General features: G+C 39.1%; 1 protein-coding gene across 3 annotated transcripts in view; it reads left to right on the forward strand.

Annotated features, from left to right (window-relative positions):
• The window catches only part of NRG3 (neuregulin 3), a 946990-nt gene that overhangs the window by 422046 nt on the left and 504089 nt on the right, over nucleotides 1–20855 (forward strand). For all 3 annotated transcript variants that reach the window (XM_005294028.4, XM_065551803.1, XM_065551804.1), the window contains exon 2: nucleotides 16194–16323. In XM_005294028.4, the coding sequence (XP_005294085.1) occupies nucleotides 16194–16323 (130 nt within the window). The remainder of the gene's footprint in view (nucleotides 1–16193; nucleotides 16324–20855) is intronic.

Genomic DNA, 20855 nt, shown 5'->3' on the forward strand with positions numbered 1-20855 from the left:
TGTCGCTCGGGGGTGTGGAAAATCCATGCCTCTGAGCAATGCAGTTATACTGACATAAATTCATAGTGTAGACTAGGGTTTATTCTTTTCATGGAGTATTCCTGTTTTGACAAAATTTTCATCAGGAAGTTTTCTCAGGTCCTGGATGGGATTTTGAGAGAGCAAAAATAGCCAATAATCCAGTGGTCAGTGCTCTGAATCAGAGAGAGTAGGGACTTGAACCTGGATCACCCTTATCTCATGTACGTGCTCTTAGCTGTTGGCTATTCTGAAGTGTGTGTATGTCTCTCTTTTTGCAAATAATTTTGAAAGGTCTAGTTGTTGTTCTAATGTGGAAGAAAAACAAATGGCAAATTATTCATGAGACAACACTTTTGTTTTTCCAGCTAGCCCTAGTCGGTAGTTCACACAGAGAAGCAAAAGCTGTGACTTTAAATTGAGACTCAATGCATATGAACATAATTAGTAGTCTAATCCTTAAATATAACCTATGAAAAGTTTCTAACATAATTTCCTTGAAACACAGTACTATCAATTTCAAAGTGCTCTTAAATTAGAGGCAGGCAAGTTCAGACATGCTTAGGGAATTCTTGCCTAGTTATCTTGAAGTTAGTGCCAAATAATTCTTCCCCTGTAGTTATCTGTTCTTCAGTATTTCCCTTCTTTGGAGTCTGGGTTAACACAAAAAGGACATATATGTCTTTAGAAGTTTATAGTTAAAGTTTTGGCCTGTTGTATGTCCCATAGACCCCTGCTTGCCATGATACGGGAAACCCCTACTAAGGATGGGATAGTTCAATTTGTCCACCAAATAATAAGTGTTAATATTAATCTTCTTATGAATATTTATTTTGATATATTATAGCATAATAAATGTGCCCATGTATTACTGTGAGTGCCTTTTGACATTTTTAAAGAAAGCAATATAACTAACACTAGCAGCAAACCCTGAGGGCTGGTCTACACTGGCAGCGTTAAAGTGCTTCTGCGGCAGCGCTTTAACATGTCTTATGTAGTCACGGCGCAGTGCTGGGAGAGAGCTCTCCCAGCGCTCTAAAGAAACCACCTCTAAGAGGGATGTAGCTCTCAGCGCTGGGTGCACTGTCTATACTGGCGCTTTAGAGCACTGAAACTTGCTGCACTCGGGGGGGTGTTTTTTCACACCCCTGAGAGAGAAAGTTGCAGTGCTGTAAAGTGCCAGTGTAGACAAGCCCTGAGAAAAATCCTCCCTGATGAAACAGAATATAGGCATTTCCCTTCCAATAGCCTTGTGCCACCGGAAGCATCTCACAAGGCCCTACCCAATCCAAAAGCTGAAGCCAAAAGGTGGGCCTTAGAGTATATTTTTTAGGTCAACAATCTACATTTTTCAGGCCAAGGAAAGAAGCATGTCTCAAGGGCATGAAGATTTGCACTGGTGAACTTGTGAGCAGTTTAGCTGGAGTACGAAATCTTCTTGATGGCTTGTAATACCCACTTCAAGGGATCTTATATTGTAGCTGTTAAAAATTAACGTGAAAATATCACTTATAATTTGTTATTACCACGTTGTTACTTGCTTGTGTTGTATGCTTGAATATGACCTTGACGGCCCACTGAAGTCAATAGTTTATTTTTAACATTTTACATCAGTTGGAGTAGGAATGGGTAATATTCCTCAGAAATCAAAACTGTAAGATTTTTAAAAAAGTACTTATCTTAGTTTGTCATTTAAAGGGCTTGCAAGAACATTGAAGTTCACAATAATTAAATAATTAAAAATCAGACATAAGGTCCTTTGTTAGTCACAGATCAGACATACTAAATTTCTAGGCAGAAACATAGAAGGGAACCACAAACAGATTTAGAATAGAAGCTGAGTTCTTCAATTAGTTTCCATTCCAGCAAAGTACTCAAGTACACTTGGGTATGTAAAATACTAAGGTATCTACCATAGCCCTCTGGGAGGGAGTGTGGCTTAGTGGATAGAGCACTGGACTGGGACTTCATGGACAATGGTTTATGTTCCTGGCTCTGCCACTGACCAGTAAGTCACTTCACCAATCTGTGCCTCAGTTTCCCATATGGAAAATGGGATATGATACCTTTCTTTTATGTGCTTTGTCATCAGTAGGTCTCAAAAATACATAAGAACTTCGTAATTACTACTGTCTAGTTTCAGTATTATAACCCATGTAAATCAGTTTTCATTATACTTGATTGTGAGAAAGTATATAATCGTGAAACTAAAATCTGTATAATATTGCACAAGACTATCATGAATAGTGTGCACTTCACTGGAGTTACCCTTTATTTACACTAGTGCAAATGAGAAGAGAATTGGGCTATGTGTGTTTAGTTTTATATATATATAACTAAAATGTGTCCATTCTATCTTATTCATTTTTAGTAAGTCAACACAGTGTAGGTGGCCATTTTATTTAGGTGTGATGAGACTTGTTTAGATATGGAAAAAGTCGTTCTTATAATAGAAAAAGCCAAACTTTATTGTGACACATGTGCCTGGGATGGGCTAAACTGAGAATGCCACACTCAAGACAGACTGCAAGAAAAAGGGCAGGCAATCCCCCATAGAAGGTGTTTTATTTTATAATGAGAGTCACCAAACACATATCAAAAGAGCTTCTGTAGTATCACACTGGTTAACAAGAAGCCAACATAGTCCCCTTTAAGCATTCCAGCCCTTGGCTCCCATTTAGGCAAACAGTGAGAGGTTATAGTAAGAGTTTACTGAAAATCCAGTTCACCATACGTGAGGTTCTACTAATCCCAAAGGATCAGACACTTAACCCCGGGATCAATATGTGTTTCAGATCTGACCTTAGTAAACTAAATAATTTATTTTCTTTTATTAATAAATCTTTATTGAATAGTTAAAACATTATATACATTACAAAAGCTTGCAAGGTCCTTATATCAGATTTGTAGCAGTGATGGATGAATCTGCTGGCTTGTAAGAGTTTCTCTGGAATCATCCCAAAAGGTTAGACTCCAAATGCAGCTTAGATGTAGAGTCAGTTAGAGTCTTTCCATGCATTTTCTTGGGTATTCAAGGAACTACACCTCTACCCCGATATAACACTGTCCTCAGGAGCCAAAATATCTTACCGTGTGATAGGTGAAACCGCGTGATATCAAACTTGCTTTGATCCGCCGGGGTGTGCAGCCCCCTTCTGGACTGTTTAAACCTTTTTTATAATTACATTAATAGTTTTTTTCTAACAAAGTGGATGCTCCAATAGCAGCAGGCAGCAAACATACATTGGCAGCCCATCCTGCACTTTCAATAACATTTTAGGCCAGATTTTCAGAAGAACTCAAGGCCAGTTTTCAAGTTATCAGCACCCACAGGGACAGGTTGTCAAGAACTTGGCTCCCATGTAGCCGCCTAAATTAGAGTTTGGTTGTCAAAAGTACTCAGCACCCAGCAGATCACATTGTGACTTTCCTATCTGGATTTTCAAAATAACGTGGCCCATTGGATGCTCAAAACTTCTGGAATTTAATGACTTATTTTGGTGCATTCATCAGAGCTGAGCTCTTCTAAAAATCTGACCCTAATTATGGGTGCTGAACTCTTTAGATAGTCTGGTCATTTGAATCTACTGGGGCCCTTTCCCTAACTAACTCCTGCACATGAACCTTCTCTTGGTATCAATGGGAGTTCTGTGTAAAGGTACAGGCAAGAACATGGCCTAAGATGCCGAATTCTGTACTCTTAAAATCAATCAATCACTGAGAAGTTGCTATATTTAAATATCCTATGCCATAACATATTCTGAAGTGATAGTTTTATTTCTAATTTCTTCCTGACACTTTCATATTTTGAGACGTTGTTGAAGAGACATTTATTTGTATTAACTTGTTTTTCAAAATAGGAAAACAGTATTTGGAAGGCCTATGCCTAGTCTAAGAATGTGTAAGAGGCCCTGTAATTTAGTCTGTAGCTTTATCTTATATCACCAATTTTTTAAAGAAAGTGTTAATATGTTAGTACTAATGGGGGAAGAATCTTTGCAGCAATTGAGATGTGCTCAGGTGAGGAGGGGCAGGATGGTTATCTTTGTACATCTCCCTAACTATTTGCTTCATTTGGGTAGAACAGTACATTCCTTAGTCTTGGGCTGACTCTGGGCAAGGTTCCTATGGACAGAAGTCTTCCCCTAATGTTTGACAGTTGTGACATACCAGGGTTCAATCCAGGCTAATGAGCAGTTGTCATCCCTACCCAGCAACACTGGGTGCCTTACAGTGCTTTGTTTGAAGTAGCTCCTACCTCAGCAGCTCACAAACAGCCTTTCAGCATGCAAGCCACACCCTGCATGTTTGTTTGTAACTGCCGCCAGCCAGCCACACCTGGGTTACACTCTGGCTCTCACCAGCCTTGGTTATACTGCAGGGTCATCCCAACACACTCCCACTCTTAGATTTTCCCCTAGAGATGTATGTCCTGTACTGCCCAGCCCTCTCCTGGACAATACAAGTTTATGTAAAGTCCATTATTTTTTAAAAAGGAATAATATGCACACAACTTGCCACCCCAAATGGAGTTTCCTAAACACTAAAATTAAAACACACTGGATTAGATAAAACAATAAAACAAGTTTATTAACTACAAAGAGATTTTAATTGAGTACAAATAATGAGGCATAAAAGTCAGAAATGGTTACAAGAAAAATAAAGATAAAATGCAACTGGTGCCTAATTTAAACTATGTTAAATTCAAAACAATGTTTTCTCACCATGTGCTTTCAGCAGTCTTACTGACCAAACTTCTTAGGTCAGGTTCTCTTCTCCCAGAATCCAATTAATGCTTCCTTTGTCACTTCAGGTGCAGGGAGAAATAGAGGGGGGCCTTGGGGTGTTTGTCCCTCCTTTTTATAGTTTGTCTCTCTCTTGAAAAACATTTCCAGCTGGAATACCAGAAGGCAAGGTGTAGGAGAAAGGGTGTTCCCTATTCCGTTTTTCCTCACGTTTGAGCTTCATTTCTCTCTCTTCTTGATGATTCTGTTCCTTGCTTAAATGCAAATTGAGCAGAACACACATGCCTTTAAGACCAACCTGTTTGCCAACTTCAGTTGGGAACGTGTTAATAACACCACACCATAGAATCACAACGTTGCCACACATATTTTACCAGGACAATAATGACCAAAAAATTATGAGTTTTCAGATGAAATCCTCACAAGGCATATTTTGTGCGAAAGATCATTACAATAGGGTGTAGACATGGGGTATTCTGTCAATGGTTCTGTGTATCATAGCTTTCATTGTAGGCCTGATGGACTTTGATAGCTGTGACCAGATCCATTTAGAACTTTGAAAATCAGCAGAGACCTTGAACTGAATTCTCTGTTCAAAAGGGAGGCAATGTAGAGAGCAAAGCATTGGAGTGATGTGTTCCTGGTGACCTGTGTTTCTGAGTCGACAAGCTGCTTTGTTTCAAGTGGAGCTTTTTCAGAGCCTTTTGAATTCATAACAATACAGAGAATTGCAGTAGTAGAGCCTACGTGTTACAGAAATGTGGATCACTGTGGCCAGATGTGAGTCCCATAGAGTCAGGGTCCAGTGAAATCTTCTGGGCAATCACAGATGACAATGAATTATTTTTGCCACCACTGTTATTTGAGCATCCAAATGCAATGCAGAGCCCAAGAGAACCCCCAAGACTGCAGACTAACTTAACAACTTAAGGAGAGATGTCTTTGAGGATGGAATTTCAGTGAAGGAACGGAGTTTTTCAAAGGACATCTCTGTATCACTGGCAGCATGTCAGTCTTGTCCAGGGACAATATACCTAATTCTAGAATAATGTAGATGTAAACATAATGTTTAATATATACACTGATTTTAGCTGTTGTATTTCTAATGAAAGATGCATGTACTTTGCTATGATGTTCTGTATAGATCAAGATATATGCATCTTTGTGATTACAAAGATTATTGTTCTCCCACTGACACAATATTTGATGCTCAATCTTAACTTTTTTTTTTTTTCAAATGAAGGCATATCTGTTTAATGACCATTACAAAAAGTCAATACCAGATTCAGGACACAAATGGAATATAGAAGCTATCTCATATTAGCATGATAGTCTTCAAGAAGTATCGTATGTTACAATAACTTTATCAGCCATACAAACCAGGCTTTTTAATTATTTCCAATAAAGTTTCATGGCATATCTGAATTTAACAGAGTTTAATACTATTAAATTAAAATGTGATCATTTGTCTGAGACCTCATGTCTAGGTGATGTGTGTTGAAATCTCCAACTTCCATGGTTTGATTGCTAGCTAGGACACTGCTGCCTTTCTAGAGAGAGACTTTTTTTAATATTGTTATTACACTAGGAGTGATTTTGCATTTCTGAGACAGGTATTAGAAATTTTAGCTCAAAGAAGCTAATTAAACCAAATAAAACTCTTGACTGTTTTCCAGCAGAAGCTTAATTTGTAGAATGCTGTGTTTAGCTTTTATCTGTAATTTATCACTGCAGCTTTGGGGGATTTTTTTAATTAACAGAACTGTTTTTTACTGCTAATGCCACCAACACAATGTGTTGCCAAAGAGAGAATCTCTCCATTTCATGGCATTTTTTTTCTGGCCTATGATAATTGCATCAAAATCACTTTGTTTTGAATATTTTTCATCATAATAACTGATTTATTAAACATGGACTCACCCTCATTCATAGAATCATAGAATATCAGTGTTGGAAGGGACCTCAGGAGGTTATCTAGTCCAACCCCCTGCTCAAAGAAGGACCAATCCCCAACTAAATCATCCCAGCCAGGGCTTTGTCAAGCCTGACCTTAAAAACCTCTAAGGAAGGAGATTCCACCACCTCCCTAGGTAACCCATTCCAGTGCTTCACCAACCTCCTAGTGAAAAAGTTTTTTCCTAATATCCAATCTAAAGCTCCCCCAGTGCAACTTGAGACCATTACTCCTTGTTCTTTGTTCCTTGTCATCTGCTACCACTGAGAACAGTCTAGATCCATCCTCTTTGGAACCCCCTTTCAGGTAGCTGAAAGCAGCTATCAAATCCCCCATCATTCTTCTCTTCTGCAGACTATATAATCCCAGTTCCCTCAGCCTCTCCTCATAAATCATGTGCTCCAACCCCCTAATCATTTTTGTTGCCCTCTGCTGGACTCTTTCCAATTTTTCCACATCCTTCTTGTAGTGTGGGGCCCAAAACTGGACACCGTACTTCAGATGAGGCCTCACCAATGTCAAATAGAGGGGAATGATCACGTACCTCGATCTGCTGGCAATGCCCCTACTTATACAGCCCAAAATGCTGTTAGCCTTCTTGGCAACAAGGGCACACTGTTGACTCATATCCAGCTTCTCATCCACTTTAAACCCTAAGTCCTTTTCCACAGAACTGCTGCCTAGCCACTCGGTCCCTAGTCTGTAGCAGTGCATGGGATTCTTCTGTCCTAAGTGTAGGACTCTGCACTTGTCCTTGTTGAACCTCATCATATTTCTTTTGGTCCAATCCTCTAATTTGTCTAGGTCCCTCTGTATCCTATCCCTACCCTCCAGCCTATCTACCACTCCTTCAAGTTTAGTGTTATCTGCAAACTTTCTGAGGGTGCAATCCACACCATCCTCCAGATCATTAATGAAGACATTGGGACAAAACCGGCCCCCAGACCGACCCTTGGGGCACTCCGCTTGAGACCGGCTGCCAATTAGACATGGAGCCATTGATCACTACCCGTTGAGCCCGATGATCTACCCAGCTTTCTATCCACCTTATAGTCCGTTCATCCAGCTCATACTCCTTTAACTTGCTGGCAAGAATATTGTGGGAGACCATATCAAAAGCTTTGCTAAAGTCAAGGAATAACACATCCACTGCTTTCCCCTCATTCACAGAGCCAGTTATCTCATCATAGAAGGCAGTTAGGTTTGTCAGGCATGCCTTGCCCTTGCTGAATCCATGCTGACTGTTCCTGATCACTTTCCTCTCCTCTAAGTGCTTCAAAACTGATTCCTTGAGGACCCGCTTCATGATTTTTCCAGGGACTGAGGTGAGGCTGACTGGCCTATAGTTTCCCGTATCTTCCTTCTTCCCTTCTGTAAAGATGGGCACTACATTAGCCTTTTTCCAGTCATCCGGGACCTCCCCCAGTCGCCATGAATTTTCAAAGATAATGGCCAATGGCTCTGCAATCACATCCGCCAACTCCTTTATCACCCTTGGATGCAGTGCATCCAGCCCCATGCACTTGTGCTCGTCCAGCTTTTCTAAATAGTCCTGAACCACTACTTTCTCTACAGAGGGCTGGTCACCTCCTCCCCATGCTGTGCTGCCCAGTGCAGTAGTCTGGGAGCTGACCTTGTTTGTGAAAACAGAGGCAAAAAAAGCATTGAGTATATTAGCTTTTTCCACATCCTCTGTCACTAGTTTGCCTCCCCCATTCAGTAAGGGGCCCACACTTTCCCTGACCACCTTCCTGTTGCTAACATACCTGTAGAAACCCTTCTTGTTACTCTTAACATCCCTTGGTAGCTGTAACTCCAAGTGTGATTTGGCCTTCCTGATTTCACTCATGCATGCCTGAGCAATATTTTTATACTCCTCCCTGGTCATTTGTCCAATCTTCCACTTCTTGTAAGCTTCGGTTTTTTTGTGTTTAAGATCTCCAAGGATTTCACTGTTAAGCCAAGCTGGTTGCCTGACATATTTACTATTCTTTCTACACATCAGGATGGTTTGTTCCTGCAACCTCAATAAGGATTCTTTAAAATACAGCCAGCTCTCCTGGACTCCTTTCCCCTTCATGTTATTCTCCCAGAGGATCCAGCCCATCAGTTCCCTGAGGGAGTAAAAATCTGCTTTTCTGAAGTCTAGGGTCCATATTCTGCTGCTCTCCTTTCTTCCTTGTGTCAGGATCTTGAACTTGACCATCTCATGGTCACTGCCTCCCAGGTTCTCATCCACTTTTGCTTCCCCTACTAATTCTTCCCTGTTTGTGAGCAGCAGGTCAAGAAGAGCTCTGCCCTCCAGCACTTGCACCAGGAAATTGTCCCCTACATTTTCCAGAATCTTCCTGGATTATCTGTGCACTGCTATATTGCTCTCCCAGCAGATATCAGGGAGATTGAAGTCCCCTATGAGAACCAGGGCCTGCGATCTAGTAACTTCTGTTAGTTGCCTGAAGAAAGCCTTGTCCACCTCATCCCCCTGGTCTGGTGGTCTATAGCAGACTCCCACCACGACATCACCCTTGTTGCTCACATTTCTAAACTTAATCCAGAGAATCTCAGGTTTTTCTGCAGTTTCAAACTGGAGCTCTGAGCAGTCATACTGCTCTCTTACATACAATGCAACTCCCCCACCTTTTCTGCCCTGCCTGTCCTTCCTGAACAGTTTATATCCATCCATGATAGTACTCCAGTCATGTGAGTTATCCCACCAAGTCTCTGCTATTCCAATCACATCATAATTCCTTGATTGTGCCAGGACTTCCAGTTCTTCCTGCTTGTTTCCCAGGCTTCTTGCATTTGTGTATAGCCACTTAAGATAACTCGCTGATCGTCCTGTTTTCTCAGTGTGAGGCAGGAGTCCTCCCCTCTTGCGCTCTCCTGCTTGTGCTTCCCCCTGGTATCCCAGTTCCCCACTTATCTCAGGGTTTTGGTCTCCTTCCACTGGTGACCCTAGTTTAAAGCCCTCCTCACTAGGTTAGCCAGCCTGCTCGCGAAGATGCTCTTCCCTCTCTTCGTTAGGTAGAATGAAGCTAAATCTTAACAAACATAGGTCCTTAAAAGGCATTTAAACTTGTTGCATTTTCTTAAAAGAAAAAAAATGTGATTCCAGGTGCTTGGTGTCTCCCCCCCACCCCCATAACTCTAATCTCACTATTATAGAAGTATTCATATATTTTTATCTAACATATGGCGCATGTGAAGAAACAGAATAATATGTATACTATTGTATTTCTCTTGTATGTAATGTAGGCCACAGCAGGGGGTCCACTTACCTGGAAATGATTACAGGATTGGGGCAATTATATACACCCCCAGAGTACATGATAATAAAAGTTCTGGGTGAAATCCTGGTCCCCTTATGTCAATGGGAGATTTGCTATTGGCTTCAGTGGGTCCAGGATTTAAGCCAGTTTTAATTTTTGAGTTTTCTAGTGGTTTCAAATTGGTTACAGTATGTTTGTTTGGCAGTCTTCATATTTCACTACGAATTTTCTTATTTTAAAAATTGTTGTGGTTGAGAAACTTCCAAGCTTCTTATTGGGGGTTCTTTTGGGGGAAATATGTTTGTTTTTAGGATTGTCAATATTATTTTTGCTCTGTTTGTCTTTTACTTTTCTACTGCCTTTATTACAGTATTTTACAAAGTTCCCAATGTGCTTAGTGCAGCAAACATACTGTAGCAGCTGAACAGATACTGCAACACACATTGCTGAACACTTTATAATGCAGGGTTGCAGGTGGATGTGTTTTAAGATAGAGGCTGGGGGGTCTAGATTTGAAAGTTGTTTTTTTTTTCCGTTGAGGTTTGCTGTCCTTCATTGGTTCTAGAGGTAGGTGCTGCTGTCTTAGGTGTGGGGCTGCATTAAAAAGTTGGCTGATTTTTTGACAATGTGGACTTGCCTCATTCCTTCGGGTACTCCAAATATTACAGTTTAAAAAAATGTGAAGCAATGTAATGATCTGTTATTTTCTGCTTACTACATTCCACTGGCTAATCTAAAGATTTCAGTTCCACATATGAGTGAGTGGATATTTGACATATGGTATTTTTATCATTTGATAGGTAACTATGAAAGGGGTTAGTTGTTTACAACAGCGTTAATGGAACAAGTATCGTAGCTTTATGCCACTTTCTTTGCAAACTTACAAACAGAAGTGTTAACAAGCACTTGTGTGTGCCTGTATGTTGGAGGAAGAGGGGAACAGGTCTTTCACTACAGTATGTATGATTTTTAATTCAGCACTTTGGGAGTAATCTGTATTTATCTGAATTTTAAAATATAGTCAGACAACCAGTACTCCAGATGTCTATCTCAGAAATTACAATCAAAAATATAAACAAAGAACCACGCATAAATTCGGTCACTCCAACCCATCCCCTTCTCCGCATCCTTAGAGAAGAGAGGGAAAACATAGGCTTTGCCGTGTGTCTGGAAGGTTAACAAATCTGGGCTGTGGCAGATCAAAGGAGGGGGAGTAACTTTCAAAATTGGTATGGTGTATGTGTGGGATACAAGGGGAATTCCTAGAATACTTTTTTTTCTTTTCTTAAATTCACCTATAACTAAAGCTGTCTGTCTGGAAAACATTCCTAATGGTGAGTTCTATGCACTGTAGAATAGTCTCCCACAGCAAATGATGGAAGACCTTGTGTTTCATTCATTTTAAAACTGGCTTAGATACCAAGCCTCTACTGTTGGATATGGACCCAATAGAAATTTGCCTTTTCCAAGAAAAGAAAGCAACTGATCTGCCTTCCAGAACAGATATGTAGATATGTAATGCTGCCTTCCACTGCAGCGCATGCATTTAGAACACCAGCTGTCTATCAATACTCCGCTTCTCCACTGATACTGTAAATCTCAACATCTGGTTTACATCAGTCCGCATCCACAATCAAAACTACATTACTATCAGCACACAAATGAAGAGCAATTTGGAAATGCTGAGCACAGAACTTGGAGAATATTTAGTGTACCCACATTTTGATCATGGCAAAAGCAGCTGATAGGTCTGAGGAACATTCAAGAAATAAGCTGTGTTGGCAGGTGACAGAGGAGATGATTGAATAATTCAGGGTTTAGGAGAGAAAAGATAAAATAAGAGGAATATAATGAATACTTTTAGACCCAAAACACTGTACAAAAATACTTCAATTAAAAAAAAACACTACTAAATATTTCTTTAATTTTTATATTCCAAACAACTTAAGTTTTGAACTAAGATCCTAAAATCCAAATTGCATCTGAAACTCTGTCCATGAAACTTAAACCCAATTCTGGTTCCCTTGCTAAATCAACGAGCTCTGAAAACAGGTAACAGGTTGTCCAAGCTGGGACCACTAGAATCATTCATGCTGCTCCTTGACTTGCTTTGCAGAGAATATGAGACAAAAAAGGAAGGGTTACTAAAAAGGAACCCTAAATTAGCAGAAAGGGTTCCAGCAGAAATTCATGATCCCTGGCATTTGCCATTCTCTGAAGAAAATAGTTCTGTTTGAGATTGACTCTACTTCCAAAGGGTTTGTTCAAGAAGCCACAGACTAGCCTTAGCACTAGGAGCTCAGCTTACCCACCAATATGATACTTTATTTTATACTTAATATGAAGTAGACTTGAATTAAGTCCAAAGGGGAATAGAGGGATGGAGCTATAGGGAAGAACAGCTACATTTACTAATCTTATCAGCGACTAAGGGGCGTGGCAGCTCAGCAAAAGAGAGGAACCAAGCCATGGGTTATTGGCATTTATATATCCTCTAGTTGAGAACATCTGGGCCTGCACGAGTGCCTTCCAACCCCAACAATTAAATATTCTTGAATAAAAGCAATGAGGAGTCCTTGTGGCATCTTAGAGACTAACACATTTATTTGGGCATAAGCTTTCGTCGGCTAAAACCCACTTCATCAGATGCATGGAAAATACAGTAGGTAGGTATAAATACACAGCACATGAAAAGATGGGAGTTGCCTTACCAAGTGTGGGGGGGTCAGTGCTAACAAGGCCAATTCAATTAGGGTGGATGTGACCCATTTCCAACAGTTGACAAGAAGGGGTATCAACAGAGGGAAAATTACTTTTTGTAGTGACTTAGCCACTCCCAGTCTTTATTCAGGCCTAATTTGATGGTGTCATGGTTTTGTCCTGTCAGCTGCCCACAAGAACTTGAGCTAAATCAAAAGTAGGGAACTTCAGAGGCAATTCATGCAGGGGAAGGGAACTTTAGTATTGACAGAAGGCTGGAGAGTGGTAGAGATCAGTTACAAAAGAAGGATCCTTCAAAGTAATCAGCTTAAGGAAGAGTCCAGTTAGGAAGAGTTCAAACATATATTTGTAGCCGCTATAGTATTTTCCCATGGTTTCCCCTAAATTCCTGGCTGTGGTTCTATTTAGAACAACATGTTCTAAACATTTATTTTAAATATATAATGAAGCTGCAACAAAAGCATGTATCATCGTGGGGAGATGAGATAACAATAACTAAAATTCTAACCTCTCTTAGAAAACCCAGTCATCCTTCATATCTACAGCTGAAAACATTGAATGGAGAACTCAAGGGACATGTATGCATCCGAAGAAGTGGGCTGTAGTCCACGAAAGCTTATGCTCTAATAAATTTGTTAGTCTCTAAGGTGCCACAAGTACTCCTGTTCTTCTTTTTTCAAGGGACATGATTTCCAATTTCCAAAACAGATACAAAATTCTTAACACATTAAGGAGCCAGACTGTTCCTGCCCCTTGTGCATAGGGGTGGGGAAGATACAAAGAGCGCTCTTCTTTGTGTTAACCTCCCCCATGCAAGGAATTTGCACAGTTGCAGGGACTGCTCCCAGGTGGCACCTCATAGAGCATGAACAAACCCAATATAGAGAAGAAGAGGTGAGACCATCTTCACGAAAGCAGTATATTGTGTATAATTCCACGGCCTTCTATGCAATCCTGTTCCTCAGACACACAATTTGTCCCAATTAATGTTGCATATGCCAACCATATTGTCAGCTTTCTCTGGTTCTCCCCATGAATATCTCCTGAATATTTCCAAGTTTGGGCCTTGTTGCAGAGCAGCTGGAACTGAAGGTCATTGTTGTTCCATTAGTCTTTCCTCTTCCTCTCTATCAATTTAATTAGCATGTTAATCATAATTATTGTGTAGCCTTATATGTAAATTTAAAAATAAACTACTCTGACCACCAACTTATTGCTGCTTGTTATATGAATTCTGGTAAAACCTGCAGCGTACACACACACACACACACACACACACACACACACACACACACACACACACACACACACACACACACACACACACACACACACACACACGCAGTTGACAGTCTTGAAGATCCCATTGAAGTTGGGGCAAAGATCTGAATATAAAATGTTCATACCTGAACAAGGAATGGGTTTCTGAGCAGGAGGATTTTGCTTTGCAATGAAAATGAACACTGGTCTCACTTGAGTTTGGCAAACTGAGAAGGTGCAGGATTAGAGCAGGATGTACAACTTTTTATATCTTTTTGAAAAAAGTGCATATCCAGCTTTTACATGGGGTTTATGTTGGTGCAGCTTCCCCATATTTCCTTTGAGCACTATATGTGGGGTTTGCATAAGTGTAACTACACTGGTATAAGTATTTCTAATGCAGACAGGGCCATATGGTTAAAACTGACTTCTGTGTACAGTAAACTGCTTTAAAATACAAATTAACTGCATAGTGCATTTAAATTTAGGCAATACTTCTCCAAAACGACAGTCATAGTGATATTTCTCAGTACTTTCCTAGAAAGTAGTCAAGACTCTAGTAAAGTCAAATCTCTCTTTTCTTTCTTTCTTTTTTGTGCTTCCTGCACTTCTGAGCTGTTGAATCTAAGTGAATAAATGCTTCAAACTGTCTGTTTTCTCACACAAAAGGGGAAAACAAAGGAAGCTAATGAAGCAGTTTGCTGCCAGCTGTAGAATGTTATTTAATGAAAACATTTTTTTGAGCCTGACCAATCTGGAGGGTGGTGGTGGAGGGGTGCGGTTAGAGGGAAGGATAAGAGAAATATGTTTAAATTGCAAGGGACTTCTTTTGTTTTTGTTTTAGCCTTTTGCAGCAGCGTATTGTAATAAAACATACCAAACCCGCGAACAAACCGCAGAAATTGGGCTTGTTTTTGGCTTAATTGGCTTGTGAGTTGCTTGTTGGCTAGGTTTTGGCTTGTAGCTTGTTGCTTCTTTTATTTGATCGGCTCCCAGCAAGCAGCGGTAAAGGGGGCAGAGAGTCAGGGGTGCACAGCAGGCCCACCACAGTCCCCGACTGCATGCCCAGGGGATCTAGTCATATAGAGTGCTGGGGTTCTTAGAGATTGGCGTGTTTTGGCTTTGTTTTGAAATGGGATCAACTTGATTTTTGGCTTATTGTGAAAGCCGGGGTGCTTATTTACCGCATGAAAGTTGACAACTGTGATTGTAATGCTTGCTCATAAATATGTTCACGTTTCTTCAAGTGATTATGCTAGTAAAGACTCTTTCAATAATCACCTACGCTTAGGCAAAACTGCCAGCTAAGGGTTTCTTAAATGGATCCGGCAGCAGAAAGGGAGTCCCAAGTTTAAGAATATACTCAATTGTCTGCTTCCATGTTTTTCCTTCTATAGCTTAAACTAAGTTTTGTTTTCCTCTAAAACTTAGTCATTACATGTTTCCCCTATAGCTGGAAGACTATATCCCTGAAAAATGACACAGTTCAGGTTAAAGGGGTCTGAAATCCATGCCCTTTATGAATGAGAATCTTGAGTAGGCTCTTTTCACCCTTTCTTCATTACCTCTTCTTCTTAATGGTTGAAGATTGTTTGACTTATACTGGAATATTTTTGAAAATATGAAAAAGTTAAAAAATGTTATTTTAAAAGAAGGCCATTTTTCAGAAGAAAATAAGTTGAATTCAAAAAATTTAACCAACTGGAAATAAACTGCCTGTTACTTTCTCCAATAAATGTGGATGGTCTAAGGATGAAATGGGTTGCCATTTCTGTGACATTTTGCTGCAGAAGCCACAGGTCAAACGTGGCAGATTTCTGAAAGTATAGCAACAAAAGGAAAATTACTAAGGTTTTAATGGAAATTGATCTATGCAGTGGACAGTGCAACATCATTTTGTCATTTAATTTTAAATTCTGTCTAAAGGTATTTTTAAAGGAAAATGGTGACATGGATTTAAATTGGCACTTCTGTATGTAACAACATGGTTGTTGGACTAGAAAAAAGACCTTTTAAGGATAAGCTATTTCTTTGAAAGTAGCATGCAAATATAGGAAACTAGAAGGTTTAAACCAACTTTGAAATGAAGTTAATTATATGGATTATCTTCGTCAACCCAATGTCAGTGAAACCAATGATTCCAAAGGTCTTTAATGCAATTTTTAATGGCATCCTACATTTTGATGGTAGTCTAATGGCATTTATCTCCCTATGTTTTCTCCACAGATACCACAACGTATTCCACTGAGCGATCTGAGCACTTTAAGCCATGCAAAGACAAGGATCTTGCATACTGTCTCAATGATGGGGAATGCTTTGTGATTGAAACCTTAACAGGATCACACAAACACTGCCGGTAAGTCACTGCACCAAATGTTTTGGCAAAAAACTTGCAAAAAGATTTGATAATATCCAAAGATACAACATTCACAAAATAAATATATTGACCTAGAATCACATGTACATATACAAATTAGTGGAAAGTACAGATGATTGGGTCTGTCTTGCTTCATTTTTCTAATCTGTAGTGTTATTTTTGTAGGAATAAAGTAGGGAAAGAAGAAGCAATGCTTTGATTGGCTGCATTGATGAGAATAATTCTTAATATCGTAGTGTTTTTCAAAATGACAATCCAGTCCTGATACAGAAACTTATTTTTATTCATACAATTTTAAGCAATTACCTTAACTTGATGTTTTAAATTATCAGTTTCCATGTATTTGCATAGTCAGATCAGTATTTTGATGATAGTGCTCAACTAGGGAAAAAGAAGCTGTATTCGTGGATCTAAAGGATTAACAGTTGTTATATCTAACTGTGCACTATAGAAAAGGGTGGTGGAGCTGTCATGAAGCTTATGTGCATTTTGACTCCTTTACTCTTACTTGTCTGTTACCTTTCAGGTGCTCTATAGAAATTATGTAATATTTGAATTAGGAAGCGATTTTAAAGATTGCTGAAAAAGTGATCTGTAATAATAAATATTATCAGAGATTCTGGCCAATATAAGTGGGGCAGGGGAAAGAGCACGAATCCTTTGTTACCTCTGTCCTCAAAATGAAAGCAAATGAGAAAATAATGCAGACTGCTGTGTTTTTGTTTTTAAATATCAAAATATTTTAAAAATAGAATCTGTCTGAAACAGGATCAGATAAATAGAACATTCAAATCCTCCTTTTTGGACACTTTAATTGGCATACAGTACAGGCATATAAAATGGATATTTACAAGCGTAAATGCCAAACTGAGACATCCATATATGACAGAAAGCTGTGGTAACATTTTCAAAAGCACCTACATAACTTGGAGACTAAGGCTCAGATTTTTAAAGATATTTAGGCATTCCTGCACTTAGCATTGCAACACCTAACTGATTTAGGAGCCTAAATATAAATTGGACACTTAAGACCTGAAGTCCCACTGACTTTCAAGGAGATTTAGGTTTGTAAGGTCCTAAATCATCTAGGTGCTTTTGGAAATTTCACCCCTCTTCTTTGAGTGCCCATGTTTGAAAGTTGGGCTGTTAAAGGTTAATGCACCAATCAAATTATCAGAAAAATATCCCTCAAAGCTTTTTATGTTTAGTGTTGCGCTGGTAATTTGTTTTTCCTTTCAATTTGTATATGCTTCAGTGATCATTCATCTCTCTCCATTATTTACTCTTCTCATATGGCACATTTATTAAATTAATTATTCTGAATCATGAAGCGTGGAAAATGATGACATCTCCTCACCAAACCATCATAAAATTTTATAACTATTTTTAAAAATTGTTTTATGAAGGCAAGTAAGTGATTTGTACCCTTCATTTGGAAACTAATAAAACTACAGTGTAGGGAATCTGTATTTTTCATTTTCTGTGGAGGCAGATTAAACAAAACCAACAGAAAATAAGCAAGTGGAAGTTAATATAGTCCTTGTTAGCCAGCTCATAAGATTCATTTCTGTCAGCAGATATTTGGCACAGTCTATTTTTGTAATTGTATATAGGTTATATTGATTAAATACCATCAGGAATAAATATTGACAATGAACTGCTATTTTCTTTGTTCCACTTTCAAGGTCTTTCACTTTGCTTGTCCTCACCAAGTTCCTGCTTATTCACTGTGGCCATAATGTCACTTAAATAGTGGTTCTCTCAGAATAATGATCCGGCATTGGTACTGCAGCTTTCCTGATACTGATACACCATTACAGAAAACCATTATTTCACGTTGTTGTTTCTCACATGAATAAGAATCACTGGCTGGTCCATTCAGGCTTCTGGCCATGACATATGAGAGACAGAATATTGAGTTATTCATCATTCTGTGGGCGGGATGTCTTCACCTTCCTTCTTCTCCTGCATTGCTTTTCCCACAGAAAAAAAGTGCATGTCACACAGTTTATAAGACTCAAGGGAAATGCTGTAATGAAACAAACTTTAATAGTTCTTTCAACAATTATGAAAGATTTTGAGCAAGATGCTTGACCATCCCAGCTCTGCCATTATGCCACTAGCAGCACAAAAGGAGTTTTAAACTTTCCTACATGGGCAGCTGGGGATTCCGTCAGCATGGGGGAATCCATGAGCTGAGAGAAGCCATCATAGTACCTCTATACCACCCCTCCCAATCCACACTGGATTAGGGAGCAAAAGAATGCATGGCTAGAGAATGCTACACACTGTCAATCCCTGCTGACATAACTTTTCCTTTGGGGTCTGCTGCAAACTGGCAAATTTAAAGCAGCATTTGGGCTGCTCTAATTGTCAGGGACTGATCTGAACTTCCAGAAATGGGGTAGGAAGGTGGCTGAAAGACACTGTTGCTGTGATACACCAGAGGAACTGAACATAGAACTCCATATGTGTATCTTCTACTTAGAGAATGATCTCAAAAAAACCCTGACCCTGTTTGGCACCGCAAGGTATGCAAGAATTTAGGCTCATTCCTAGTTATATAATACTATGATGTATTAGCTCACTCTTCAACTAAAATAGAGAATGGTAGAAAACTGAGTGGTTTCAAAAGCTATGTTTGGTTGAAATTTTAACTTGTGCCAATACTTATATAGAAATTTGTATGAGGAGGAAAACCCACCAAGTTTCTCTTAGATTCTCACATCCATTCATAAACAAGGATGCATTTTGTGCTTGTTTTGCATTCTATTTTCAAATGTGTGTGTTTAGTGTTCAGAAATATTAAGGTATGATAGCATTAGCCTGCCCATGAATAGTGTAGACTGGCACTAGAAAAAACTTCTCAGACATAGCTATTCCCTGGGCTGAAGTGTGCTTACTGAATAGGGATGCTTTTTCTTAAAACTGAAATCTTAAGTTGTAAATTTAGAGGTAGCACAAACTTATAACATTGTCGGTTTTTTTAATAACTGATTTTTGCAAACGGCTTCATTTACTGAATCTGTGATAAGGTTATCTGTGTATCCGTTAATACAATAATGGGTCAATTGTTGAGCAATGAACATGCCAGTATCTGACTGTATACAAACCAAGTTAAAGGAAGACTCTGGTGTCTGAAATAATGTTTTCTGTGTCTTCCTTTTAAATAAGGTTTTATTTTAGAGAATATTTGTAGCTCTCAAGCCCCTATCTTCTGGGTTAAGTTATTTTTTTCTGCCTTATCTTTTGCCCAACTCTCAGTAAGGACTGGAAAAAGGAAAGGTCCTGATGGTTCCTTTCCATAGAAATAAACTCAAGGAGAGGAACCCCCAAAACCCAACAAAGGAAAAGGTTTGACGCTTTATAGAATGGGCCGAGGTTGTTGGCTGGAACCCTTGCAGAAACTAAGGATACAGGGAGAGAGAATTCTAGTGCCATCTCTGTAGATCTCAAAGCATTTTCAAAGAGATGCAGTCCTTGTGCACTGTCTCCTTCCCAACCTCTGTTTTGGCTCACTCTCCAGATTTGCACACTGCCCCTTTTTAAATGTAGAAGAAGCTGCTGTATTATCTCCAGTACACAGGTATCATGGTGGAGTGGGTGGGTGGGTGAGTGTGTAAAAATATAAACATAGGCAATCTCCAAAATCTGCCTGGTCCTCACACGTGTGTGCCACCTAGTGACTGCTCCTCATCTTGATTATACAGTAGTCATTACCAAGCACCAACATTTGGATCATTTTTTTTTTTCAGTGGAGAATAAAGAGGCTGTATAGATTAGGTGACTGCATTGTATTGAATGTTAATTTCTAGTGTGTTCATTAATATTTCAATTGTATGTTTTAACATTATTTTCATATTGATTCTCTGTATTTTGAAGATTATGTGCATGTGGGGAAGCAGCAGAATTGACAAAGACAGTTGATATGACAACTAGCTTAAATTCAAATATTCTAAATATAGTATACAGTTAGAACTGGCTCTTCATAATTGTTGTACATTTTATAACAGCTGGGAGCCCATGAAGGAACAGCATTCACCAGTGCACAGTAATGGATGGAATGTAACTGTAATAGCCATATGGAGTTAAATGGAAGCAAAATAATACTGTAGAACTAAATTCAATTTTTAAAAAGTCCATCTTGATCACTATTAAAGCCCAGGAGAGGATTTAAAAGCCCCTAGAATAGTGGGTTTTTTTTAAGCGTTATAATGTGCAGATGTGTTATATTGGACAAACTCTGATCATTTTGGAAATAAACTAGGACCTAGGCTATTGTAAAATTGCAGATTAGAGAGACTTTTTTAAAAAGTGGGATAGACTATGTACAATCCATACAAAAAAAATTGATGAGTTGTATATATGAATGTACAGACAGAAAAATACTGCAAAATACAAGAGGGTCAGTTTGGATTACCCAGGTTGTCTTTTCTAGACACTGCTAACTTTGATTGTATGAGAATTTTCAAAGCAAATTAACATGAGCAATTGAGTCCTGCTGCATTGTA

The sequence above is a fragment of the Chrysemys picta genome, chromosome 7 (assembly GCF_011386835.1).
Source record: "Chrysemys picta bellii isolate R12L10 chromosome 7, ASM1138683v2, whole genome shotgun sequence".
Taxonomy (NCBI): domain Eukaryota; kingdom Metazoa; phylum Chordata; order Testudines; family Emydidae; genus Chrysemys; species Chrysemys picta.